At 44.8% G+C, this 27988-nt stretch overlaps 2 protein-coding genes across 7 annotated transcripts in view; one reads left to right on the top strand and one right to left on the bottom strand.

Moving 5' to 3' along the window:
• The window catches only part of AMMECR1 (AMMECR nuclear protein 1), a 107538-nt gene extending 102900 nt beyond the window's left edge, over nucleotides 1–4638 (top strand). Inside the window, exon 6 of the mRNA XM_023633927.2 lies at nucleotides 262–4638. Within this exon, the coding sequence (XP_023489695.1) occupies nucleotides 262–376 (115 nt within the window). The 3' untranslated portion in view covers nucleotides 377–4638. The remainder of the gene's footprint in view (nucleotides 1–261) is intronic.
• The window catches only part of TMEM164 (transmembrane protein 164), a 257355-nt gene that overhangs the window by 69200 nt on the left and 160167 nt on the right, over nucleotides 1–27988 (bottom strand). For 4 of the 6 annotated variants that reach the window (XM_023633710.2, XM_023633711.2, XM_023633709.2 and 1 more), the window contains 2 exons: nucleotides 26979–27079; nucleotides 20734–25278 (listed from right to left, as the gene is read on the bottom strand). In XM_023633710.2, the coding sequence (XP_023489478.1) occupies nucleotides 25072–25278; nucleotides 26979–27079 (308 nt within the window). In that variant the 3' untranslated portion in view covers nucleotides 20734–25071. Of the gene's footprint in view, nucleotides 1–20733; nucleotides 25279–26978; nucleotides 27080–27988 lie in introns of those variants that run through there. The other 2 variants (XM_070256895.1, XM_070256894.1) reach the window with 1 other exon arrangement.

The following is a 27988-nucleotide window of genomic DNA, read 5'->3' as shown; positions in this document are numbered from 1 at the left end:
TGAGGGGGCAATAAAATTTCTAGAACAATTTGAACAAGGAGTAGTAGAGTCGAAAGAACACTGGACTCAGACTCTGGATTCCTGGGTTCTGATGTCAGCTTTGCTACTTATTTGCTGTGTGACATTAGGCAAGGCACGGCTTCTCTCTGGGCCTCTGTTTCCTGATCTATAAAATTATCTCTATGGTCCTGTCTAGCTCTGACATTGGCACGTCACATGTTACTTGATGTTAATTTTGTCTCTTCCCTGACTTTTTTCCAGGTACCGTAGTGAAAAGATGACCTTGAGCTATGCTGAATACCTTGCTCATCGCCAGCATCATCATTTCCAAAATGGCATTGGGCATCCCCTTCCGCCATACAACCATTATTCCTGACACTGAGCCGCACAACCAGTCACTGGGCCTCTCTGCAGACCTCTTCCCAGGAGACCCTACCCCTTCTTGGTCTAGCTATCTCTTTTACTGTACCATTTTATGATGATAGTTTCCGTTGCCATGGTGAGGCTTTCGACATCGTCAATTAAGATCATCATGGTAACGGGTAGGAAAATGGCATTTGTTAAGAAGATCCTGTTTTATTATTTTAGGTCATTGATTTTTTTTTTTTGCAGCATATAGAACTTTTGAGGTTTTCTTTCCTTACAATATGACACAGAATTTTGCTTTGCCATCTCAGTCAGGTTTGTGTCTTTCTGTCCTTCTTGCCTTCTTTCTTTCCTCTCTTCCTTCCTTCCTTCTTTCGGCTGTGGATGGAAGAAATTGTTCAGTTTTTAAGGATTTTGTTTAGGTTTTTCTTTAGTTTTCCTCAGTAAGATAGATAATTTTTGATAGGTAAGTTTGGGAGTAATTCATATCAAATTCAGGTATTTGTATAGTATTCTTGAATTTGTCTAAAATTCATTTTGCTATGAGAGCTTAGTATGTGAGTCTTCGCTCCTTAAGTATGTGTTTTTCCCATGGTTAAAATATATGGACTTTAGTTCTAGTATGGAACATTCGAAGCTCCATAATAGGGCTTGTCACAGAGAATGAGAAATCATTTACACCTATTGTGCTGGTTATCACAGGAGAGACTAGACTGCCTCATCACTTTGTAGAACCCACTTGCAAACTGAAACACTGTTTTAAGAAAGTACAAGCTACCTTTCAGATATGTTGCAGAAGTCATTGTGAAGAGCAGCAAGTATCAGGAAGAGAGCAGGTACAGAATTTAGTGCCTTTGAGAAGAATATAATTAAGTGGAATTAAGAAGAGTTAGAAAAAAGGCAATTTAAAGTAATATACTTGTAAAATTTTATTGTTTCTATATGCAAAACAACAGATAAGACAAATTCCTTACTCATAAGTATTTTTATAAGCTGAAAAAATTTATTTTGAGCAAATAACCAAAAAGAGACATCTGTCTATTATATATTAATTTAAATTTGTTAGCTTTAGGTCTCAGTAAGTCATGATTGGCCAGAGACAATTTTAGCTACCATTTAAAGAAATGGTAAAGATAATCTAGTGAAACAAAAGTTCATATATGCCATGATTTCAGATGTTTGTCATGGGGACAATACTGGAGTTTTAGAGATACTATAAAATAGCTTGAATATCTCTCTGCACTACATACTTTGGATAGAAACACACTTACTATGTTGATAAGATGTTATGTTACACCTGAAGAAATGGAGTTGGCATTTAGATATGATATAGTGAGAGCCCCGCTCATTTGCAGGGCCAGTCTTCTCATGATGCATACAAAGAGAACTTCCTGATGTCAATAGGAGGTCCATATGTATATCCCCAGGAAAAATGACAGATGGTTCTGGAGAAAGATCACCTTCATTTTATGGTAGTAAATGTGTGTGTGCGTGTGTGTGTGTATAAATATTTTTTTTCAAACAGGAAACCAACATATCAATTGATGAATATAAGAGTGGTGCAGGATATATAGTCTAAAACTATGAGATGTCACTGAATATCAAAATGGCATAGCTTATACCTATGGTTGCTATGACAAGTGACAGACTGCTAGTTCAGAATCCAAAAATGCTTTTGTAGTTTGTGAGGTAACTGACTGATCCCTTCTGCCGCCATTGTGGCACAGCTAACTGCTTTCGTTTTCCATGAAAGTCCTTCAAAGTCTGTTGGTGTTCCTTCATCCACAGCATCCGTTGTTGAAATAACCATTTTCAGTTGTGATGCCTTAACTAAGAAGCCAATTGTTAGCCTGAAATGCAATCTCAGTAGCCAGTTCCATTGAAGCTAGAGATTAGGCAGAGAAAGCTAGCTTTTGGGCTTTAGAAAGGGATTTTGAGTCCTTTCGTTTCTACTTGGGAGCATTTTGGAGCAGATTAGTCTTTCAGTATAAAAACTTAAGTGGCTACCTGGTGGAAACTTTCTCTTGCCCTTATAGGGAAACTGAGCACAAGCTGAATGATATTGTCTGCTGCAAAAAAAAAAAAAGTAAGCAAACTGAAGAGAGACAAAATAGACCAATATTGATCTATCTTATCCATCATCTCATCAGTTCAACAGGCTCCTCATGCTGGGTGAGCTCATGGTTAGAAGATTTTTTTAAAGAAAAGATCTATTACATACACATATGTGTGTGTGTATCCATATACCCATACATACGTACATACATACATACATATGTGTGTGTTTATGTATTTAACGGTGCTAATCAATCTTGAGCAGGTCACGTGACTGGTCATGCGGACTCTAAAATCATATCAGATTTTTTAAAATTCTTGATATATGCAGATGTTATACAGATTTTCTTACCAGTGTAATAATGTTATACTGAAGAAATAACCATCCTGCAGGCTTCAGAGGACGAGGTCAGCAATATTTCCCACCATGGCTTGGGGGAAAAGGATAGTTTTGTCTCCTTTTGTATTCAAATTAATGCACAGTGCATTTTGTCTCTAAGTAGCTGTTGACTAAAAGACTTTGTAGTGTCAAGGGTGTTATACAAACTGTAATGGTGTGCTTCAAACAAACGCTAGACCCTTTCACCTTCGTCGTATATTACAACGTTGTTAAATATGTGGTTTGACTTAACCTTGAACATGTTGAAATATGTAGCATGTGTTTTTAACTCAGACGAAGATTCTAATTGCACAGGTTGTGTTCTCGCCAGTTGTGGTTTATTTGTTCAGAAACACAAATGTGAATTGCACTCTTATCACCAGAATATTGTATGAGTTCAGTGATCTTGAAACAGCTCAGAAGTAATACTTGAACTTCATTTGAGTAGAACAAAGTTTACATAGCCCCCCTTTGTAATGTTAATTAGTCCCATTTATGTTTTCCGCTTTCAAATGCAACTGGGTATTTTTCCTCTTGGAAAATAGTATGTATTTTACTTTGGTATGTAGCAAAAGGCTTCCATTTCTGGAAGGGTTTTCTTGTTCTTGACCAAGGTCAGCCAGGTACCAGATTCTAAAAGAACAATTCCCTACCCCCCCATTAAGTGGCCTTCTGACTGCACGAGAATGTGCTACTGCCCGCTCCAGTCTCCCCCACCCGAGAGGTCGGTGTCATTGCTGGAGGAAGTGCAAGGCTTGCTCTTTACCCCACCCCACTCAAAGCGGTTAGCAGATTTGCAGTCCAGCGCATCCAGTCCCAATGCCCAGCACACCGGAAGTTTGTATACGGACCTCTTTTCATGTCTTCAAATGTGCAGGAAATTTGAAACTGTCATCTGGAATAGGTTCCATCTCTTATGTGTGTTAGATCAAACCAAAGAAGCCCCCAGCCATGCCCAAATGCTGCTCCAAAAGCCTGCCTTCCAGTCCTTACAAAAACCTTGCAGGATTAAATGTGTTAACTTTTTTATTTTTGTACAGTTTCTAAGTGATTTTTGCTAGTGATGTTAAATTGAATTAAGTTTATTTGAGGGGTGTGAGTACCTCCTCCATTTAAATAAACTGGTGACTTTCCTTTTATTTTTTAAAAGTGGAAACCCGTTGTGTGCCTCTCAATTTAAGGGTTTCTGATTACATTATTCTTCAGACCAGCATTGATCCTTTATATACAAAGATATGTTTTTCTTGTTTTTTATTACTGTTTCAGAAGAAAATAAACCTTTTATTTTGCTCTGGACCCAGTAACTGCGCTGGTACATAGACGCACTGAGAAAACAAACTTTTGTAACCACCTCTGACTGTTTTTGTATATCAAAGTTGATTACTTTTGAAATATTTGGATCTAGTTTCTAAGTTATTTTAGTGTTTTATATGTTCCCCGAAATTACTTTGAATCGGTCACCAGCATAATGAGTTCTTGGTGATGCAATGGTGAGACTTGTAATGAGCAAAAGCTACCTGGAGTAGCTCTTCTTTTCCTTCCTTCTTAGTGACTTGTTTTTTGATTACAGTAAGACATCACAAATTTCCTGAAACCCCTTCAAGTATAACTAGATCCTCCTTCCTTCTACATTTAATTGCTTAATAGTTTGAAGAAACTATTGGAAATGGGCATTTTATATGACATGTATGGCTTTAAAATATTAAAAATGAGCAAAAAGAAAAATGAGAAGGTTTATGTGGGTCTGTAAGGTATGGCTGTGGAAAGATATTGTAGTAGTTTTGACACTATTGTTATTACCTTTAAAAATCATTTACCCAATAAAATGTTAAAACTGAGTTACCATTTGTTGTTTCCTTCTTTAACCTGCCTCCTCAGAGGATCTTGGTATCGTGGGTACTTCTTACTAAAACGCTAACAGTTGAAGACTTTGAAATAATATCCTTGGGAACTGATAGTGATTTCTTTCCAAAGTAGCACTTGGGCAACCACGCCCGTCTGCAGCTGCCCCCTACCATGCGACTTGCCCGTGTCATCTTTTTGCCTGGCCCTCAATCCCGGCTCGGTGAGAGAGTCTAGCCTTTAGTGGACAGTCTGCCCTGGCCCACGGATCTGAGACAAGCATCAGACCTGAATCCCGGTGGCAGCTTAGCTATGCTCAAGCCCACTCCAGATCTCTTCCAAATCCGTATGTTATTGGGCATTTCCCCTTTGTGAGCTGGCAGGCAACGGTAGCAGTGGTCTCCAGCGAAACCACCTGATGCCATGAGAAGCCTTTCTTCTGCCATCAAGGCTTTGCCATTTTCTCAGTACAGAACAGAATCTGAAAATGCCCCTGATGTGGCCACTCAGAGCTTGTATACACTCATACACATACTAGGCATACCACACACTTGAACTGATACCAGTTACTTGTCCAGTTCCAAAGTGATATGAGGTGAACCCTATGCCCAGTGTGCATTTGGGGAAAATGTCTGCATAAGGGCAGGACCAGATAAGAGCCTGCATCAAGAAAGGAACCTCTTGGTGCGCTGCCTCTATCAGCTGTTGCCTTATTCTCTTTCCTATGGCAAGGCTACCAAGGGCATTGTTGAAATACCTCTGGCTCTTTCTAAATCGTTTGCTGTCTCAGTTTCATCATCGTATTTCAGGATTGATTGCTAGTGAATATATGCAGGACAGATTTCTGGTGCATTGCCCCAAAGCCCCACTACCCATGTGAATTTGATGACATGTGCTTATATCAATCACAGTGGCTAAAAACAGCCATCTCAGATCCTAGAGGACTAGTGTGGTTTTGAATAGTGCTCCATTAAGGCAGCCATCTGCTCAGGGTTTATCCAGTTTCATCATTCATGTTTAATGGTACATGGGATTTTTTAATGATTTAGACAATATTAATAGTTCAGGTAGAATGAAGTACTTTAACGAGCCCACAGCATTCTTTTTTATGGCATTAGTGGTTAACTCAATGGTTTGGACAGATTTCAACTTCAGTAATCACACTCCACCTACCTAAATTCTTCCCAGAGTTTCAGCATTTCCTCTAGATTTCACGCCCCACTGGGCACCTTTTAAATAGCGCCACTGCTTCAGAGGGCAAGCACAGCTGTGTGGAAGGAGGCACTTCCTCCCTGTTGATGGAAAATACTATCATATCCAAGGAGTCCTGGCACTGTGAGCGGGGGGAAGTCTGCTGCGGGGCCATCACACCTGGATTCAGAACTGCCGGCCAGGAGAGCCGGTGACTGCCCATTCAGAGAAGGGCTTCTCCCACTTGCTGCGGCTCGGACAGCATGAGCTGAGACAAGTGCGGGTTTGGGCTAAGCTCTGATGGCTCCCCATCTGTTTGCTCAGGCTTTTCACCTGCAAGAGGAATAGCTGAATGAGAGGCTGCAACTGAGGCACGCCCTGGGTATACTGCTTTGGCTCCTACATTCAAAGGCCTTCCTTGTTCTTGTAGCCTATGGTACAATCGCCTGTTCCAAACCCCAAGCCTATGGAAAGAAACTGTTCAAGAATCGGAGGAAATTGCCTTAGGTCCTAAGCAATGCTCTGAAACCAGTAGACCTCCTCATCCCAAGAACTTGGTTACAACTGCGTTTAAAAATGGCCCTTAATATATTATGTCCAGAGTGTATTGACTGTGTATCTGAAATTGTTTAAATGGACCGACCCAGAGGGCTGGTGGAGGGTGTGCACTTTATATAAACAAACACTGACCTGCACTTGCAGATTCCATCAAGACAGATGAGCACATTAGTTGGACAGAGGTTAGCTGTAGGATGCACTGAGTCTGGAGCACACAGCTGGGCAGTGGCTGCATTACGTGCCTCTGTGCTCACCCACTGCCCTGGCGTCCTTGAGCTCACGCGCTCATTCTAAAAGGACACAGCCAAGTCATGAGGGGCTGGTCATTTGTTCAGCCTTTAGTCTCCCTCCATGGTGGAAGAATCTGCTTTTTAATCAAAATCTTAGCTGGCATCTCATCATGTTAAAAATGGGAGATTAAAAGCAGTATTTCATTGTTATAAAGTACAAATGTTTACCAGTTACAGAGTTAATGAGAACGATGAGGCTGTTTTGATGACTATAAATGTTGTAATTGGGGTGATAGATGACAGTTGCTGTTACAGTCTCAGCACCCCATTTATTTCTGTATTGTTTTGGCTATACAACAGCAAGAAGGTGCTGATCTGCACAGAGAAGAGGTGGTATCTTACGTGTATAGTTTTATGAGAGTGGGAAGGTATAGGCCTAAACTGTCAAGTCCCAGCGCAGTCACAACCTTCTGAACCAGGCCTGACAAAGCCTGCAAGAAGTTCAGGCAGGGAGGGGAGGGGAGTTGCAGGAGGTGAAATGGGTGAAGGGGATTGAGAATTCCAACTTCTAGTCATAAAGGAAGTCATGGGGATGTAACGTACAGCATGGGAAACGTAGTCAATAATACTGAGTAAACTTTGTAAGGTGACGGACAGTAACTAGACAATGTGGGGACCATTTCGTAGGGTATACAAATGTCGAATCACTATGTTGTACACCTGAAACTAATGTAATACTGTATGTCAATTATACTGCAGTGACAACAAAAAAGTTCTGGCAGGCAAAGCATCACTCCTGAGGTTTGAACAGAAATGAGTCAACCTGATGGCGCCTGCTAACCCACTGGTGGTCTTCGATTGCCACTGTGAATGTAACACATTAGGTGTTTTTGCGGTTTTATTACAGTTTTTAAATATTATACATTTAAATACACATTTTTTGAATCAGGTGTTTATGGCAACTTGGATCAGTTTCAACAGAACACCAGGTCCCACAGAACAATCTGAAAACCACTGCTGAAGCCCCAACGTGCCCAGTTATTTTGAGAACCTTTGGCAAGCCATCATTTCATCTCCTTTTCCATTTTGGCCTTTTCCTCCCAAATGTCAGGCTCAACGTGATCCATCAATAGTTACTGAGTGCCTGTCCTCCCCGAGGCATGGCACTGTGCTTGGTTTCAGCATAATGATAGTATAATTTTAGGAGAGAAATTAGCAGTCCACTCTGAGCTAAGAGTTGCGAGGAGCGTACGTTTATTCTAATTGGGAAAAGTCATTCCGACTGGGGCCCGGGCACCATAGGGCTGGCTTTATAGAGTTTCCCTAAATGGCTGCCACCTCAGAGTGACATTAGAGCAGAGTTGTAGCTGCCTTTGTTGGAAAATGGCATTTCTTTGGCCCTCCAACGTGTCAGCAGCAGAAAACACCCCACACTGGGCACAATCAGGATTTCTTGAGTGGAGGAAGAGATTGTTTCTGTCCCCACAATGTGGCTGTCTTGCTCCCTAACAGGAATGGGCAGGGGGGTTGGGAGAGAAATTACATGATTGTGTAAGAAATAGGTTTATGTACATACAGAACGGCATTTGGTGGCTGAAGGTTTTGTTTCTTACTGGGAAGCTGCCCTCTGAAAGGCATCAGGCCCTTCCCATGACCAGGAGGGAGAGAGAAGCACAGATAGAGACTAGGCCGTTTGCTCTAAGAGGCTGCCTTGAGGCCTAAGGAGCAGCAGAAAGTTTATAGTATGTCTACTGGTTGAAAAATTACCCCATAGGGAAAAAATTCATTCATGGGACAGGAGGAGAGAGAGGATAGTAGGGGAAACCCACCCAGAGAGGGAAATCAGAGTAACCTTCTGAATCACCTGCTACGTAGAAACAGCAGGAAGACAGTATTAAATTTGGATATTATGAAACAGGAAACACAACTGGTACACAATAGAATGTTTAAATCACATTTTAACTGACAGGAAGCCGCTGAGAGCTGCAGCCATTGCCTGAATACCAGGCAGATTTGAAACTGGGAGTTGCTATAGTCACTTTTCATCAACTAATATTTCCATCTAAACAGTATTCTGGAAGGATTCAAGGTTACCATGCGTCAACATATACAAGTGGATTTGTGTCTATCAGCATAGAAGATAGGGGTTGGCTAGACACCTGCATGGGGAAACCATATTCCCCAGTCCCACATATCCTGGCAGAGTGGAAAGGGTGTCTTGGACTGGAAAGAGTGGAAAACCCCCATCTTTTTTGAAGGACAGTGCTAGTGTGAGTAATGCAAACATTTCCCTAAACTTTCTCTACTTCAAACATTCAAATGAATTCCAGGAACTCTGCATGGAGACATTGCCACCCCGCTGGCATAAGTCTTGGCAATGGCCCCTTTCCCAGAATTGTGGTCAGAGACAGTGGTGGGTGTCCATGGTGACCTCTGTACGTGAAGCCATGCTACTTTGGTGACTTGGTTCTTGTTTATCTTGCCCAGCATATGTGGTTCATGGTACTCATGAATGATGGGATTTAAAAGGGGAACACGGGGTTAATCTAGTTCAAATAGGATGGGATTGCTTCTGTGGGGTAGATGGGCCTAATCGGCCCCTTCCTCTCCCGTTTTGGTTTGTACCACTCCAGAAGAATCTGTGGCCTTGGAAAAGGTCAAATAGAAATTGCTAATTGTCAGCCTCAGGCTGGGAAAGTGCAGGCAACATCCTCTGCTCTCAGGAAGGTTACGCTGTGAGTCCTGCAAGCAGGGTGCACAGGGCACCTGAGAATTAAAAAAAAACAAAACTTTCTTTTCACCTCCTTTTTTTTGACATTTTCTTTTATTGAGGTGAGAGTCACATAACATACAATTAACCACTTTAACGCACACAATTCAGTGGTATTTAGTGGATTCACAATGTTGTGCAACCACTGGCTCTCTCTAGTTTTAAAACTTTTTCATCACTCCATAGAAACACCCCATTTCCTTTAAGAGGTCACTCCCCATTGCCCCTTGGCCATCCCATAAGTAACCTCTAATCTTCCTTCTGTCCCTCTGAATTTGCCTGTTCTGGATATATCGTATAAATGGAGTCATAGAATGTGTGACCTTTTGTCAATGGCTTCTTTTACTTAGCATACTGTGTTCAAGGTTCATCCAAGTGGTAGCATGTTTCAGTACTTCATTCCTTTTTATGGTTGCATAATATTTCATTGTATGTATATGCCACAATTTGTTCATCCATTCATCCATTGACGGACATTTGGGCTGTTTTGCTTTTATGAATAATGCCACTATAAACATTTGTGTCTAAGTTTGTGTGTGCACATATGTTTTCATTTCTCTTGGGTATATACTTAGGCATGGTATTGCTGGGTCATATGGTAATTCTATATTTAACTTTTATGTTTTTAAAGATTGGCACCTCAGCTAACATCTGTTGCCAATCTTTTTTTTTTTTTCCTTTTTCTTCTTCTGCCCAAAGCCCCCCAGTACATAGTTGTGTACTCTAGTTGTAGGTCCTTCTGGCTCTGCTATGTGGGACGCCACCTCAACATGGCCTGATGAGCAGTGCTAGGTCCATGCCCGGGATCTGAACCAGTGAAACCCTGGGCCACCAGAGTGTAGCGCGCGAACTTAACCACTCTGCCACGGGGACGACCCGTATATTTAACTTTTTGAGGAACCATCAAACTGTTTTCCACAATGGCTGCACCCTTTACATTCCCACCAGTAATGTGTGAAGGTTCCAATTTATCCACATCCTCACCAATACTTGTTATTATCTGTCTTTTTGACCATAGCCATCCTAGTGGGTATGAAGTAGTATCTCATTGTGTTTTTGATTTGCATTTCCTTAATGACGTTGAACACCTTTTCATGTGCTTATTGGTCATTTGTGTATCTTCTTTGGAGCAATGTCTATGTAAGCCTTTGCCCAGTTTTTGTTTCTTTTAAATTATTTACTTTATGTTTTTGGGGTTTTTATAAGATTGGCACCTGAGCTAACACTTGTTGCCAATCTTTTTTCTTCTTCTTCTTCATCTTCTCCCCAAAGCCCCCCAGTACATAGTCGTATATTCTAGTTGTGAGTGCCTCTGGTTGTGCCACGTGGGATGCCACCTCAGCATGACCTGACGAGCAGTGCCATGTCCACGCCCAGGATCCAAACCGGCAAAATCCTGGGCCCGTGAAGTGCAGTGTGTGAACTTAACCACTCGGCCACGGGGCCAGCACCTTGTCCAGTTTTTAATCAGGTTGTTTGTGTTTTTATTGTTGAGTTGTAAGAGTTCTTCATATATTCAGTATATTAAACCTTTATCAGATATATGATTTGAAAATATTTTCTCCCATTCTTTAGTTTGTCTTTTTCACATTCTTGATAATATCTGATGAACAAAATTTAATATTTATGAAGCCCAATTTATCTATTTTTCCTTTTGTTGCTAATGCTTTTGGTGTCAAATCTAGAAATCCGTTGCCAAATCCTAGGTCATGAAGACTTACCATATGTTTTCTTCTAATAGTTTTAGCCCTTATATTTAGTTGTTGACCTATTTTGAGTTAATTTTGGTACATGGTGTGAGGTAGGGGTCTAATTTCATTCCTTTGCATGTGGTTATCCAGTTGTCCCAATACTGTTTCTTGAAGAGATTATTCTTTTGTCCATTGAATGGTCTTGGCACCCTGGTCGAAAATCGATTGACCACAGAGGTTTGGGTTCATTTCTGGACCCTCAATTCTATTCCATTGGTCTATATGTCTATCCTTATGCCAGTATCACATTGTTTTGAGACTCTTACTTTGTAATAAGTTTTGAAAATGAGAAGTGTGAGTCCTCCTACTTTGTTTTTCTTTTTCAATATTGTTTGGGTTATTCAAGGATCTTTGAGATTCCTTATGAATTTAAGGATTGTTTTTTCCATTTCTGCAAAGAAAGCCATTGGAATTTTGGTAGGGATTGCATTGAATCTGTAGGTCTCTTTAAGGACTATTGCTGTCATTAACAATAAGTCTTGCAATTCATGAACAGGAGATGTCTTTCCATTTATTTGTCGTCTTTAATTTCTTTCAGAAATATTTTATAGTTTTCAGTGTACAAGTCTTTTCTCTTCTTGGTTAAATGTATTCCTGGGTATCTCTTTTGGATGCTATTGTAAATGGAATTGTTTTCTTAACTTCCTTTTCAGATTGTTCCTTACTGGCATATAGAAACACAACTGATTTTTGTGTGGTGATCTTATACCCTGCAACTTTGCTGAATTTATTTATTAGCTGTAGTAGTTTGTGTATGTGTGTAGTAGTCTATGGGATTTTATATATATATATATATATATATATATATATATATATATATATATACACACACACATATATATAATTTATATAAATTATATATAAGTATATAATTTATATATAATATAATTATATATATAATCATATCAACTGCAAATATAGTTTTACAGTTTTTCCTTTCCAATTTGGATGCCTTTTATTCTTTCCCTTGCCTAATTGCTGTGGCTAGGACTTCCAATGTTCAATAGCAGAGGTGAAAGTAGGCATCCTTGTCTTATTTCCGATCTCATGGGGAAAACTTTCAGTCTTTCATCATTGAGTATGATGCTAGTTGTGTGGGTTTTTCATAAATGCCCTTTATAGTGTGAAGGAACTTGCCTTCTATTCCTAGCTTGCTAAGTGTTTTTATCAGGAAAGGGTGTTGATTTTTGTCAAATGCTTTTTCTGTATCTATTGAAATGATCATTTTTTTCCCTTTTGTTCAGTTAAGGTGGTATACTGCATTGGTTGATTTTCTTATGTTGAACCAACTTTGCATTCCTGGGATAAATTCCACTTCGTCATGGTGTATAATACGTTGAATGTGCTGTTGGATTCAGTTTGCTGGTATTTTGTTGAGAATTTTCCTGTCTCTGTTCAAAAGGGATACTGGTTGGTGGTTTTCTTTTCTTGTGGTATCTTCTTCGTCTGGCTTTGGTATCAGGGTAATGCTGCCCTTACAGAATGTATATTTGTATAAAATGAATGGCCTGTATAGAATGTATTTTTTGGAAGACTTGGAATAGGATTAGGGTTAAATTTTTAATATTTGGTAGAATTCGCCAGTGAAGCCTGAATTTTTCTTAGTTGGGAAGTTTTTCTTTAATGATTCAATCTCTTCACTTGTTATAGGTCTGTTTAGATTTTCTATTTCTTCTTGAGTGAGTTTTGGTAATTTGTATGTTTCTAGGAACTTGTCCATTTCATTAAGACTATCTAATTTGTTGGCATACAACTGCATATAGTATTTATAATCCCTTTAATTTTTGTAAGGTTGGTGGTAACATCCCTGCTTTCATTTCCAATTTTAGTCATTTGTGTCTTCCTCTTTTTTTCTTAACGAATCTAGCTAAAGATTTGTCAATTTTGTCGATCTTTTTAATGAACCAACAATTGGTTTCATTGATTCTATTTTTTTCCTATTCTGTATTTCATTTATCTCTGTTCTAATCATTTTTTTCCTTCCTTCTATTGTCTTTAGGTTTCGTTTGCTCTTCTTTTTCTAGTTCTTCAAGGTGTAAAATTAGGGTATTGATATCAGAGCTTCCTTTTTAATGTAGGTGTTTACACCTATAAATTCAACTCTGAACACTGCTCACTGTATCCCACTAAGTTTTGGTATATTGTATTTTCATTTTCACTGCCCTCAAAACATCTTCTAATGTCCCTAGTGATTTCTTCCTTAACTCATTGGTTGTTTAAGAGTGTGTTGTTTACTTTTCACGTATTTGCAATTCTGTCAGTTTTCCTTCTCTTACAGATTTCTATCTTCATTCTGTTTGGTCAGAGAATATACTTTGTATGATTTCAATCTTCTTAAATTATTTACTGACAATTGTTTTATGGTCTATCCTGGAGAATGTTCCATGTACATGTGAGAAGAATGTGTGTTCTGCTCTTATTGGGTAGAGTATTCTGTACATGTCTTTTAGGTCTAGTTGTTTTATACTGTTGTTCAAGTCTTCTATTCCTTATTAATCTATTGTCTTAAGTGTTCTATCCATTATTTAAAGTGGGAGATAGAAGTCTCCACCTATTATTGTAAAACTGTCTATTTCTCCCTTCACTTCTGTCAATGTTTCCTTCATATCTTTTGGGGCTCTGTTGTCTGGTGTGTCTATGTTCATAATTGTTATATCTTCTTGATGAATTGATCCTTTTAACAATAAAAATGCCCTTCTTTGTCTCTTGTAACAATTCTTCACTCAAAATCTATTTTGCTTGGTATTATATAGCCACCCCAGCTCTCTTTCAGTTACTATTTGCATTGAATATCATTTTCCATCCTTTCACTTTCAACCTATTTGTGTCTTTGGGTCTAAACTGAATCTCTTGTAAGCAGCCTATAGATAAATCATGTCTTTTTAAAATCCATTTTTCAAATATCTACATTTTAATTGGTGAGTTTAACCCATTTACATTTAAAGTAATTATGGATAATGGAGAATTTTTGTCTGTCATTGTTCTATTTGTTTTCTATATGTCATATCTTTTCTGTTCCTAAGTTCTTCCAAATCTGCCTTCTTTTGTGTTTGATGAATTTTTTTTTGTAGTGTGCCACTTTGATTCCCTCTTCATTTCATTTTCTGTATCTTTCTTTATTTTCTTACTGGTTACCATGGGGATTATAGATAATATCCTAAGTTGATAACAATCTAGTTTGATCACCTTTTTCTTTTCCTTTTAAATAGACTGTAATTTTAAAGCAGTTTTAGGTTCACAACAAAGTTGAGCAGAAAGTACAGAGAGTTTCCATATACTCGCTGCCTCCCCTGCTCACCTCCCTACACAGCCTCCCTTCCCATCCTGCAGCAGAGTGGTACATTTGTTACAATTAATGAACCTACACTGATACATCATCATCACCCAAAGTCCACGGTTTACATTAGGATTCACTCTTGATGTTGTACATTCTAAAGGTTTTGACAAATGTATAATAAAATGTATCCTCCATTATTGTATCATACAGAGAGTTTCACTGCCCTAAAAATCCTCTGTGCTTCGCCTATTCATCCTTCCCTCCCTTCTAGCCCTTGGCAACCACTGATCTTCATCATCTCTTTTTAATAATTATAAAAGCTAACACTTACTGAGTGCTTATGTGAGCTAAGGACCATATTATACACTTTTCAACAGCTTTATGAATTTCCCATTTTAAAGAATAAGAAACAAGTTCAACGAGGTTGTCAGTTATCAAAGGCCACTTAGCTACAAAGTGGCAAAGCCAGGATTCAAACCAAGTTTGTCAGGCTCCAGCTTTTTATCATTCACTCTGCTGTCTTGATGAGGATGAGGATGATGGTGACAATGGTGGTGGCAGTGGTGGTGGTAATGGTAGTAGTGGCAGCATCTAACATTTGTGGAAGCAGTGCTTACAATGTGCCAGGCACTGTGCCAAGTGCCTTATCTATTCAATCTTCACACCAGCTCTATGAAGTAGGTACTACTATTACTGCCATTTTATAGACGAGCAAACTGAAGCTCAGAGAGGTTAAATAACAATCTCTCTCAAATGTGCAGAACATACAGAGTGTAGGCTAGTGACTGCCATTAAAGACTTCATTTTGACCATCTACCATCTCTCTGTAGGGCTGGAGATGGCCAAAACATAGGACAAGGTCTTTCCCTGAAAACTGATTGGTTCGTTGGATTTTTGACGTTCAAAAATCCAGAGACTTAGACTTGCTGTTATTTGACTCCTTCTCTTACAAGGGCACATGGGGTCTGACAGCACTGATCTCAAGGTCAGCAGACTCTGCCCTTGGCTGTCCAGCCTTGGTTATTGTCTTCCTTGTCACAGGAGGTCTGCCCCTAGGCTTCTGGGTACACAACTAGGGCTCAGAAATAGCCCCCTAATCGGCCTCATCAGCTTTGAAGGAGGCCACTGCAGGAGGGACCTAAGTAGGCCAACACTTTAACCCAGTTACATGAGGGCAGCTGTAATCCAGGCTGATCATGTCTTGCTAAGCTCTCTGATGGGGGTGGGGGAGAGAATGTCCAAAAACTGCTTCCTGTGCCCAAGTATCCCTGGATCTCATTGCAGACACTCCTTCCCCTTCTGGAAGTACTTGGCATAAAGGCTACAAGGGCCACGCTTAATTAGAGTGGCTGCCAGGACTGAGGGAAGGTCAGCGGCAGTTTCCAACTGCGGGGAAATGTCCATGGCTTAGGCTCCCCTAGGTCAAGGTGCTGCTTTTCCTTGAAAGGCCCACTGCCTAATCCTTTTTCCTGCTTGTTGGAGGAGGTGAGAAAACCACTGTCTTCCTCTGTGTGGGCCAGAGAGCCACTCACATCAACTCAGGGAGTTTAGGACAGGCTGGGCTCCTTCCTCCCGCCCTCCTCCCAGCTCACCTCTGGCAATGGCTATCCCTGGGAGTTCCCTAGGGAAGCAGGGTGAGCTGTGTGGCCAGGCTGTGGTTGGGAAATAAAGAAACCAGAGCTTTTGGGTATGGCTGGCCTGGCTTGTCTGGCTCCCTCCCCACCACTCTTTCTGGCTTCTTCCTTCCCTCTCTTCTTCCCTGTCAGTTGGCATGGTGGAATTCCTTATGCAGGTACACTCTGCTTCCTTCCTCTCATGTCTCACAAACCATCTGTCTCAGGAGACAGCTCAACAAAGTAGGCCCCCCTGTGGTCAGGAAGCAGAAAGCTTGCCTGGTGTAAGTGGATGCTGGCAAGGAAGAGAGAGAGGATGGAGTGTTAGAATGAGGCTGTATACTAAAGGTTTGTTTATTAGTTTTTCCAAAGGGGTTTTCTCCACCAGGAGGGTGACTCTCATGGGGAAGGGGAAGAGGAATCAAAGGTAACAATTATGGCATTTCAGCAACTCTAAGACGCCTCAGATTGTAAGATGTCCACTATTTTATGTATCGCCGAAAAATAAAAATAAGTTGCTGATTAAACTATGTCATTCTATTGATTGTAAGATGCATCCCAAATTTAGAGATGTTAAAATGTAAAAAAAAAATCTCTTAGAGTCAATGAAATACAGAAAAATTCCTTAAAACTGAGGTATCACATCTCCTATATACCCCACAGACCCCACCACACAGGCACATGAGTGAGCGTAGTCAAAATGCCAACTAACCTCTGTGCTCTGGGAACACACATAGCAACCGCACTGTCTGGAAATAGGACCCCTTACACTGGACAGGATGTTATCGTTTACAAAGCCCTCTCACACCCATTTATCTCACTGGATGTCTCGCAGCTGCCCTGGAGTTCACAGCGAGGTCTGACTTTGCCAAGGGCATCTGGGACCTCAAAGGGGACAGAGAACTGGGACTGCAGGGCCCATCTGTGGAGTCCTGCCATAACGCTTTCTCCACTATGACAGGACAGCCACTATCTAGGAAAGGGTGAAGGCTGAACTAGTGAGGAGATAAATAAGTGGCTTTTAAACCTTTTCCCGATGAAAGTATTTACAGAACCTCGATGTACAAAACAGAATAAAATTGGAGTTGTTCTGGGTGAAGCAAAGGGAAAGGCCAGAACCCCACCCACTCTGCCCCGACTCATCCCTCATCCTGAGGTGGCCCCTGAGGAGTCCCTAAGACTCCCTGAAGCTTTGAGGAATAATTTCCAAACCTCTGGAGTAAGGGGGCTTCAGTAGAAGAAAAAGAACAGTAATGTTCTTTTTCTTAAGCTGGATTTAGACATTATTCTTCATACCTTTGGGTATGTCTTAAAAATTTCATTTAGGGGGCTAGCCCTGTGGCCAAGTGGTTAAAGTTCCATGCACTCTGCTTCGGTGGCCTGGGTTCATGGGTTCCAATCCTGGGTGCAGACCTACTCCACTTATCAGCCACACTGTGGAGGCATCCCACATACAAAATAGAGGATGACTGGCACAGATGTTAGGTCAGGGCGAATCTTCCTCACCAAAAAAAAAAAAGAAAAAAGAAAAAATTTTCATTTAAAAAAGGCACTAGTCTAGATGGTCAGGTCAGAGATGACACACAACCTGGAAACTTAAAGTAAAAACAAAACAAAACAAAAGTTTGCTTTGAAGTGTGAGCTCGGGTGAGGCCTGGGCATCGAGGATTTGTTTTTTAAAGCTCTCCAGGTGATTCTAATATGCAGGAAAATTTATGAGCCCCTGTGTTAGTGGTACCTTGTCAGCTCCAACATTCTGGAAATCTGAGGGTATTTCCTGGAGTGCACAGGAAGGGCCCTCCATTCTCAGGGGGCGGATTACTGGAGGCCCCAGGGTCTTTTTAAAAATGTGTTAAAATAGCATAGGGTGTGGGGTTCCTGGGGACTAGGGAAGGAGCAGCTGAAGGGACAGCAAAAGCAGGCAGCCCCTCTGCAGGACCCTAGATGGAGAGGAGAGAGGCAGAAGGGACCAGGGAGAATTGGTGGCCAGAGCAGTGGTGCAGCTGGGGATGGCTGGTTGGAGAGGAGAATACCTACGTAGCTCGTGCTATTGGCCCTGTCCCGTATCAGAGCTTCGTCAAGGAAGCAGCCACCCTTCTTGCTAAGACCTACCTCATTGTGAGGCCCCAAGGCTACCCGCTGGCTGAGAGGCAGGAGGAGCTGCACTGAAGTTAGGAAGCCAGCTGCAGAGGGCAAGCCCTGTGGGTCATCCATTAGCAACAGGAGCAGCCTTCCCTACTGCCTCCCTGGGAGGCACTTAAACCTCTTTGCCAAGCAGCTCAGACATCCCAGATGTGCAATCTAGATGCTGTGTAAATGCTGACGGAGAGGGGCGGGTACAGGCAGTAACAGAGAGTCCTTGACTTTGGGCTAGGCCGGCCTTGCCTGTTGCCAAGGTTAGCAAACCACGCATCCTTTGAATAAGCCATTGCATTTGTCACACTGACATCTGTGTATCTCTGTTCCTCCACTGGCCTTGGCAAACAAGGACAAGGGGAAAACTCACTGGGGGATCAGGTTGTAACCATCCCAAGCTGCTCCCTACCCTTCAGAGGGGTGGGTGACACATTCCATAGGCTGGTAGGGCTTTTGCCATGCAAACACCAACTGACTATGTGCCCTGGGAAATGGAGGGGTGACCCTGTTGGGGATGAATAGCTACCAAGGACATGGAAAAGCAGTTGGACACCCTGTCCACCCCCTGCTCAGAGGTCTGGGGCAGGGTCGGGTGGAACAGATGCTGTGGGTCTCAGGTCTCTTCCCTCACAACACCGCCTCCTCATCCAGGATCCCAACTACAGAGAGTCCTGCAGAGAAGCAGGATGGGCCCCTCAGCAAGGACGCCCACAGGGTGGTGCTCGGGGTGCCTGGGCAAACAAAGGCACACAGCCCCACCCAGAACTCACAGGATGGGTGCTGGCTTTTGTGGCCAAGGTTTGTCCCTCTGGTAACAATGATGCCTCCCACCATTTTGTAGCATTCCAGGCTAAGATCACTGTTCTTAGCACCTTCGATGAAACAAGTCCTGCGCCAGGGGCTGGAGGATGGATCAGACCCCACCCTGTCCTCAAGGAGCTCAACATCTACAGAGGGAGAGAGAGCCATAATGCGTTACATAGTACGGGGCAAGTGGCAGCCAGGAGTGAGCTCTAGGTGCTGTAGGAACCAAGTGGAGAGGTACCTAATGCAGACTGGGGCTCACCCGAGCTGAGGCCAGAGATGACAAGAGACAATGGGGAGCTGAGAAAACAGTGCCAAGAAAAAGACAAAGAAGCGGGAAACGGCATAGCATGAAAAAGTAGAGTATGTTCCGGCTGGAGCAAAGGGTCTCTCCCTGTGTATGGTTCTTGGGGGGCATAGGGGAGAGGAGATGAAGCTAAAGATGTTTCAGGACCCAGGGAGTGATGCAGTCAGATTTGCATTTGAAAGATTGTTGCCTTCAGTAGGGGGTACAGACTGGAGCCAGCAGGGGAAGACGTACTAGCCCAGGGGACAGGACGCCATGGCCTAGGTCATTGGTGTTGAGCTCTTCCTGAAGAGGGAGACACACAGAAAGGCCACGGGACCAACTTCCTTCCCTTCCCCCCAGCAGCCTCTTTCCATCCTTCCCTCTGGGCCAGCTCTCGCCTGGTCCCTTGCGCCCCCGCCTCCTTTACCCCTATGCTTTCAGCTCTGCTCTGAGGCTCACCAGCAGCAGAAGAAAAGACAGGCTTGACTCCTCTGCTTTGCGCAGTTGGGGTCTCACCTCCCTCTTTCTTGCCTTCTGCATCACTGGCAGGCTCTCCTCCCTTTTCCCTCGGCTGGGGGCGCTGGGTAAAGTCTGCCCCATGATCCCAGCACCCCAGACCAGCAGTGGAGTCTGGGGTAGAGTGTAAAGCACATGGGCTTTGGAGTCTAACAAAACGGGCTTCACCCCCAGCTCCCCCATTCGTTTACTCTGAGCCTCAGTTTTCTTACTTTCTGCCTGTCAGACGGGGACAGCATCGCCAGTGAGCCCTCCATGCTTTTGGGGAGGATTCCGGGAGCTGATGTGCCTGGAGAGATTTAGCACCGCCCCTGGCACACGGCTGTAGTCATTGTTTTGCAGATGCAGAACCTGGGGTGGCAAGAGAACAAATGACTTGCCTGGGCCCAGCCTCATTTATAGCCTGGGGGCCCAACTACTGGCCAATGAGGTGACGCACCTGCACTAGGAGCCACTTTGGCTAGCTGTGTCCCTTCCAGAAGCAGCAGCACCAGCAAAACACAAGTAGGACCTCTGGTGTAAAGGCAGGCCGAGCTAATGATGGTCACCACGGCTGCTCGACATGGAGCCTTGGACAGGCAGGTCCAACTGGTCCCAAAGGGCAGGGTTATCTTGTTCACTCCTCCCTGTGAGACAGTCTGACCCGTGCTGGGCACAGGCCTATGCTGAACAGTGCTGGCACAGAGCCAACCCTCAGGAAACCTGGGATGAGTGCGCCTGAACACATCTGGTTTCAAAGTTGCCTTCTCTGTCCCTGGCCGTCCTGGTGGAAGCAGGCAGCGTGGGAATTCAAGGCCATGTGTCCAGCCGCACGGCTCCCAGGGCAAAGCTGTGCAGAGAGCAAGTGCCCCTTGGGGACCCTCCACGGTGTGGAGGACCAATGGCCCCTTTTGTCTACTTTTCAAAGCAGAGCATCTTCTGAGAAGGTTCTGGGAAGCAAGGCCAAGACTCCTGGATTCTCATAAATCTTTTAATAACAGTAAATGAAGAAAACATTTTAACAGTAAGTCCCATGGTGAGGGTTTCTTTTCATTCAGGGATCTCCAACAACAGAAACACCTAAGACTAAAATTCAGAATGCTAAGTACACAAATTAATGACAGTTTATTTCCAAAGGGAACTGCGGAAATCATTTCGGTACAATCAAAAGGTTTTACAAAACAGAGAAAACACATTACAAAATGCTCCAAGAAGGGAGCAAACTGGTGAGGGCACAGAGCTCCCAAGAACCAGCTTGGCAGAAACGCTCCCCCTGCTGCTGTTTAGGGGGATGACAAAGACTGGTTCTAAAGGGAGCCACCGTGGGGGGTCGGGGGGAGGGTCAGGGAGGGTCTGCCCAGTGCATAGCAATCCCATCTTGGGAATGAGGAAGGACGTGGGGTGGGGGGAAAGAGGGACAGAGGCATTTGTCGATTTCCTGACAGAAATAATTACAGCTCGGACTATCTTATTCTCTCCACCACAATAACACCACTATAAATGAAGAATTCTTTAAAATATTATATAAAACTGACACCGAAAGGAAGCAAGTTTCCCAAACAACAGCTTTGCTTGAAAGGACTTTTGTTTCATTTGTTTTGTGCCACGAGGAGCAAACCAGTGTACAAAAATGTCGCAGACAAGAGCAACAACAAGCGACTGGGTTTTCCTGAGCACGGACTGGCTCACTCTATGTACAGAAGAGGAACGCGCACTCCCTCTCACGGACTCTGCCCACCTCCGAGATGGCGGGGCGGGGTGTGCAACGGGGACACCCCTTCCCAGTCTGGGGACTGCCCAGGAGTGTGCGAAAGACTGCGGAACACCCTCCCTTATGCCTGCTCCTGATTCATCCAAACCAGCACCAGCGTCTTGTCCTGCAGTGTCCCGCATGGCCCTTCTTTTCTCCTCCCCCACCTCCCTTTCAGTCTCTGAAGAGGACAGATGACACTGGCTCAACGTCTACAAATCCAGAGAAGTCTTTCTGGCCGAGGGAGGGGGAGGAAGGGCCTTCTGCCACCCCAAGGCGCCCAGTTCACTCCCGGGGTGCCACGCGGGCCCAACACCAGGGCACGGAGATCTGCTGACAAGCCGCTGTCTGTGCGGGGCTGCCCCTGCTCCACAAAACACTGAATTATCAACGAGCACAAATGACAAAACCCTGACAGAGGCTGCAGCAAAAGGGATGACCTGCTAGCTAGACTTGAGGTACAGGACGGTAAAGTGCGCCGAGCACCCCACTTATCCCGACCACCCTGCAGGCAGCTTCTGTGAAGACTAACAAATCCAAGGAGGAAGAGAGAATGTTGTCTGGGGGAGACCGAGTCCGAGGCTGTCTCGCAAGCTGATGGAGGAACATGTCACTGGGCCTCCGGGAAGAAGATGGGCCAGATCATCTTTGGTGTACAGAACCAAATACTAGCCGGGGGCGGGGGGGAGACTGCCAGCAAGCATGACCATCTCTCTACAAGTTAACCAGCTGAACCAACTATTCTCATTGGCCCAGATCCTTGGCTAAGGCTACCCGGGGGCTTGAGGCAGCACTCCTTTCCCTTCCTGGGGCTGTTTTAAAAGCAAGTGTCCACTTCTACAAACACTCTCTCAGACAGACACTGAGCTCCCACACACTGGCAAGTGGCATACGGAAACTTGGCCAAGGTGGTTGGGGAACCTCCGTGGCACTGACAGAAAACCCCTGGGGAGGAGCTGGGAAGCCCGGGCCTGCTGGTACAGGGGTCACCCTCCAAGGCAGGCTGCCGTGGGTCTGTCCAGGTCACCTCCCCACATGGGCTTGGCCCAAGGTACGAGTGAGGTACAGACCACTTCAGATGCCTGCTGCTCCCCAATGCCTCAAATACAGGCCATGAGCCCCCGTGGAGCCCAGAGACAGGGCTCAATCTCTGTTCCTTCCACCTGCATGTTTCTGAGCCAGTCTGCCCCCAGAAGCCCTGCAACCCCCCTCACTTCCCCCTTCCCCTGACAGGTGTATCTGTCTTTGGCCTGGCCGGGCCAGGCACATGGCTTTCACTTTCTTCTTTCCTTCCAAGCAGCAGAAAGTGTCAGCCAGAATGGGATGCTGAGCCGTTGCCAGGGCAAAGGCAAGCTTTTAGAGGCATGCCAGTGTGAAGAAAACTCAGGCTGACTGGCAACGGCCATGCCACAGACACAGGGAGGAAGAGAGAGCGTGCAGAGTCACTATGTCACTGTGGCATTCCAAAGCTGAGCATCTGCCCCACCCACGCCGCTGACTCCCAGCTCAGGTACAGATCATCTGCCTCCAGAGACTCCATATTCTGATAGGGGACAGGACAGGCCCCCAGGGGCTCCTCCCATGCCCTCCTTCCAACCTTTCCTTTTGTAAAGAGGCCAAGAGGCATTGAGGCCTTGCATATTTCCTCATCAGTCATTCCCACACACAGCAGTGTGATGATGGGCGGGGCGAATCCAGCCACTCAAGAGGTGCCTCTTCTGGCAGGCAATCCCAGGTTGAGAAGCACTAAGAAAAACTTGGCCAAGCCCTCAGAGAGGGCAGAAAATGAAGGTTACACATCACGAGGAGCTCATGAGGAGGAAGAGCGCACAATGTTCTCCCACTCACTTCCCCACACCCTGGGGATTCATCACCTCAATGCTAACAGGCCTCTGCAAATGGGCTTCCATGGTGGCTTCCCTGGGCCTAATCTTGCTCAGAGAGACTCTCCTGCATTCTGCTGCTTCCTGTATGTCCGTTTGCTAAAACTGTGACCACTGAGGCACTGAAGCTCAATCTAGGTCTAATACAGTAACACCCAAAATACTGGAACTGGCCCAGGGCAACTGGGTTGCCTAGAGTGGGAGAGGGGAGGCCCATCACAGGAAGTCACAACCATCTTTTCTTTTCTTAAGCAAATCTGTTTTTCGTAAGAGGCAACAAGGGGTCAGCAAATGCTCAGCCACTGCCTCCCTTCTTGAGGTCCATGCATGACTGAGCTCAAGTCTTTCAACAAAAGGCCTTCCTTTCAAAGCACCTGAACCTCCACCCATGGGGACCTGATTCCTTGCTACCTCCCTTTCAACCTACACATGGGCGTCGGGGATGGGCAGGGCAGGGAGCCTGTGACGCCCCCCACGCTAAACAATTCAGCACTGAGTCTGGCTGCACTAACGACATGTGGCCCCGGAAAAACAACACTGGAAGGATTTGTATATTCCCAAACCCAGGATGCTGACATATCCTGTAAAACCACAAAATGGATTGACAGGAGCCCCTCCAGAGACACGTCCTGATGCAAGCATTCTCCAAACTCAAATATCCATAAACAAGTGAGCAAACAAATAAACAAAAAGCAAAGAGCCCAACTCCAGCTCATCCTTCCCTGAAGCTGCCTTTAAAAAGAGAGAGAGAGAACATTTAAGGGGCACTCAGGATTAAAATGGCATCTACTATCAACATTAAACTCAAATGGAGCATATGATTCAAATCACAGTTTTCTCAAGTTACCACTTCTGTTGATTAATTCCTGTGCTCACTTCTGAGTGGGATATGGGTCAGTTCCCAGCTCTCATAGGCAGGATTTACCCAAGGTCCTACCTAGTATTAGTCGTGGGCATTGTAACCTTGTTCACTTTGGAATTGCCACTGCAACAGCTCTCCATCCCCTCAATGGAATCTAGCCCTTGGGCTGGGGAGCGCCCCCACCTCCCACCGCAGGCAGCATCCTGGAGGGAGTGGCTGGTTGGCTGCTTGCTTTGAGTCATGGGACACCAGTGGGAAGAATCTGGCCAGTTCTATTTTGGCCATGAGCTGGGAAATCCCTTGGCTCTAGGCTTGCGGCTGGTATAGAAACAAGGCCTCAGTCCCCTTACAGTGGGGGCCGTGCTGGAGACAAAAGGGGACCCAGCAATAAGCCTGGAGGTCCCTGGCAGTGGAGAAATGAAACTCAACCCAATCTCATCACTTCGATGCCAAAAGAACTACTGCTTGTTGTTCCCTCTCTCTTCAACCAGCTGTTGTTAAAGCACCAACAAGCAGAGTGGAAGCTACTGACTACCATCTCCCCAAGTAAGGCCACTAGGAGCAGGGAGAAAGAGCCAAAGGGGAGGAGGAAGAATCCAGTCCTCAGCACGACACCCCAGGCTCCAGGAGACATCCTGGGGGGAAGAGCTGGGGAAGGAAGAGTGGTGGAAGAAAGGGACAGAGAAGAGGAAAAAAGAAATACACCAAACATCCTATTGCCCTCTCCCATGATTTCATCAAGAACTGGGTGTTCTCCAAGTCAAGTCAGGACTTGTTTCCTCAGGGAGAAAAAAAACAAAAAACAAAAACACAAGCACCTTCAGTCTATTTTCTTGGCTGGAAGCCGGAGCAAATCCAGCAGATATTTACACAAGGGCCCAGCCATGTATGAGAACAGGATAACCAGCTTCCCGTGGGTCATGGTCATGAGAGTCTGGTGTCCCGAGGCCCAGATGCGATACCAGGGGCCGTAGAATGGGTCTGAGATGGCCGGACACAGCATGTTGTTCAAATTCACTTCGGTGACCTGCAGGGACAAGGGAGGCAGAGTGAGCGTTCGCCATCCTTAGGCTTTCTCTGGCTTCTGCCAGTTCAGCCATCTCTACCTAATGGGGGACTAGACAAGGAGGGATTGACAAATCCCCACCTGTTCATAACGGGATTTCTCTCCCCTAGGTTTGCTGAGTGGGTCAAGGCTAGAGCCCTGTGGAGGTGATGGCGGAGGCCGTCCAGTGGAAAAGCTGTTTGGTTTGGCTCAGTCTTGCCTTCTGGTTAGGCCCAGAGCCTGTTGTCATTCCTAAGCCTCTACTTTGTGCCTAGTCCTCAGAGAGGTGTTATGGGATAAAAGAGCAGTCAATGTTATGGTCCCTGCATCCACGTAACTGGCAACCAATCAAGTTGGGGTGATCAGTCTAGCACGTCTGACTTCAAACGAGACAGTGCTCATTGGATTTTCCCCACCATGAAATGTGAGGAGTGTAGGGGCTGAGTCCTCAGAGATTTCATGAGGGATGTGGCACCTGAATGAACTCATAAAAGATGGATGGGGGTCATGGTGAGGAATGGAGTGAGCAGAGCCTTCCTTGTAGGAGGCTTGGCCTAAACCAGGCCCAGAGGTGGGACTGAGCATGGTATGCACGGTGACATGAGGACACTGACTCCTCTGGAATCAAGGAGTCCCAGTGGAGAGCAGTGAGAGTAAGGGTATGAAGGTCACCCTGCTTCCTCCCTAGAGCGCAGGAAGCATTCACACCTTGGCAAGGAGCTCAAACTACCCCCCAGGCAAACCAGAGCAGAGCAATACACCAGGGTGGGAAAGAGAAAGTAACTGCTTCTCCAAAGGCATTGGTGACATCGGTTACATGCCCTAGTCCTGCTAGGTCCCGCGAGGCTCCACATGGCTAATGCTACATTAATGCCGCTTGCACACAAAACCAGACATGCCACTCCTGCCCTGAGGACAGCCACGGCACCTGCCTTCCAAAGCCCTTCAAGCCCATTCACATTAAAAACAAGTCCTCACCACCTCTCAGGGAGGTTGGGGCTTTTGTACCATGTCACAGAGGGGCTGGGAGCTCTCTGCCCCTGAGGGGGAGGTGACTCACCCAGAGCAGTGGCAGAGCCAGGACTTGAACTTGGGTCTCTTGACCTCCAGCCCCCGCCCCAAGCTCTTCCTACTCACTTTGCCACCAACAGACATCCATGGACTCAGCAATCCCGGGCCCTGGTTAGCTCAACTACCGAGTGCAGCCACCATCCACGCTCCAGGGAGCTCTGGACACCCAAACAATGCCACGAGGGTCCCCCAACACCGCACTCCCACTGGCCACACAGCCCAGAACCTGGGAGTAGGCCCAGAAGGGACCCAAGGTCAGAAGCCTCCCCCAGGCCTGGGGCCAGGGATAGGGTCCTGCCTCCTCATGGGGTCCGTAGCGAACCACTTTCCAGTTGCAGCTCACTGTTTCCAACCCAAGTGGCCAGGAGTGAAGGGCATCCTTGCCTCCCCAGGTATGAAAGAAACAGTCATTACTGAAGGATTCAAAAAGCCCTTTGAAGAGGCCAAGGCTGTGGATCATAAATCAGCAACCCAGACACAACAATCTGATGTCCTGGCCTTTGGCATCTTGTATTTTCAAAACAAAACGATATACCTGCGCCAACCAGGATTATCAAGATTTATGGAGAACTCCAAACAGAAGGGATAGAAGGGGATAGAACCAAACTTACCAGGCCCAGGATCTGCAAGATGCTGAAGTGATAAAAGAACATAAGGCCAGTTGAGAGAAGGGCCCACTGGAAACTGCTGAGGGGCTCCGGGGTGTAAGCACCTGGAGGAAAAGGGGAGACAGTGAGACAGCAGGGTTGGTGATCCACTTCTCCTCCTGTGCCCCATGAGGCTACAGGTGGCAAGGCCACAGCTGCTGCCTGCCTGATGACCCCCTTTCCCTGGGTACTTCAATCAGCCCCCTCTCAAACTCTGTCCTGCCACGTGATGCTGGGGCCATTACAAAGAGGGGAATTTTTTATTATAGAAGTAATACATGCTTATTAAAGGAAGTTTAGAAAATGGTAAAGAGTAGAAACAAGATGGAGGAAAAGAAGAAAAACATCCCCAGCACTTTACTACCCGAATACAACCACAGCTAACACATGGGTGTGTCTCCTTGGTTATTTTCTCTATGCCTTACAAGTTTCTTTTCTTTCTTTTTTAACTACTAATTGGGATCTTCCTGTATATATAATTGCATATCCTTCATTTCCACATTTATTTTAATCATTCCCTCATGTTTCTAAAGAGAAATGTCATTGAGGAAGCATGGTATGGTGCTTGAGAATGTTAACTTTGATGTCACATAGATTTGGTTTCAAATCTGGATTCTACCACCTACTGGCTTTGTGACCCTGGAAAAGTTGTTTAAACTCCATCAATCTCAGTTTCTTTGTCTGTAAAATGGGGATAATAGTCCTACCTACTTCTTAGAGTTGTTGTGAGGAGTAAAGGAAATAATAAATTGAGAGCTCTTAGTACAGGACCTGGTACAACGGAAGTGTTCAATGCGCGTTAGGTGCTATCATTGCCACATCATTATTCAAATAACTAAAGAATGTGCTATATCCAATAGCTGTGCCATTTCCCAACTGTTAGACAACCCCCTCTCCCGGAAACAGCAAGAAGGATATATTATCCCTCCACGTCACTAGGAACTACCATCCCAGTAGGCTTGGACGTATTCAGA

The sequence above is a fragment of the Equus caballus genome, chromosome X (assembly GCF_041296265.1).
Source record: "Equus caballus isolate H_3958 breed thoroughbred chromosome X, TB-T2T, whole genome shotgun sequence".
Classification (NCBI taxonomy): domain Eukaryota; kingdom Metazoa; phylum Chordata; class Mammalia; order Perissodactyla; family Equidae; genus Equus; species Equus caballus.
Note: the sequence above shows the minus strand (reverse complement) of the source record. Positions and strands in the feature narration are given on the sequence as shown.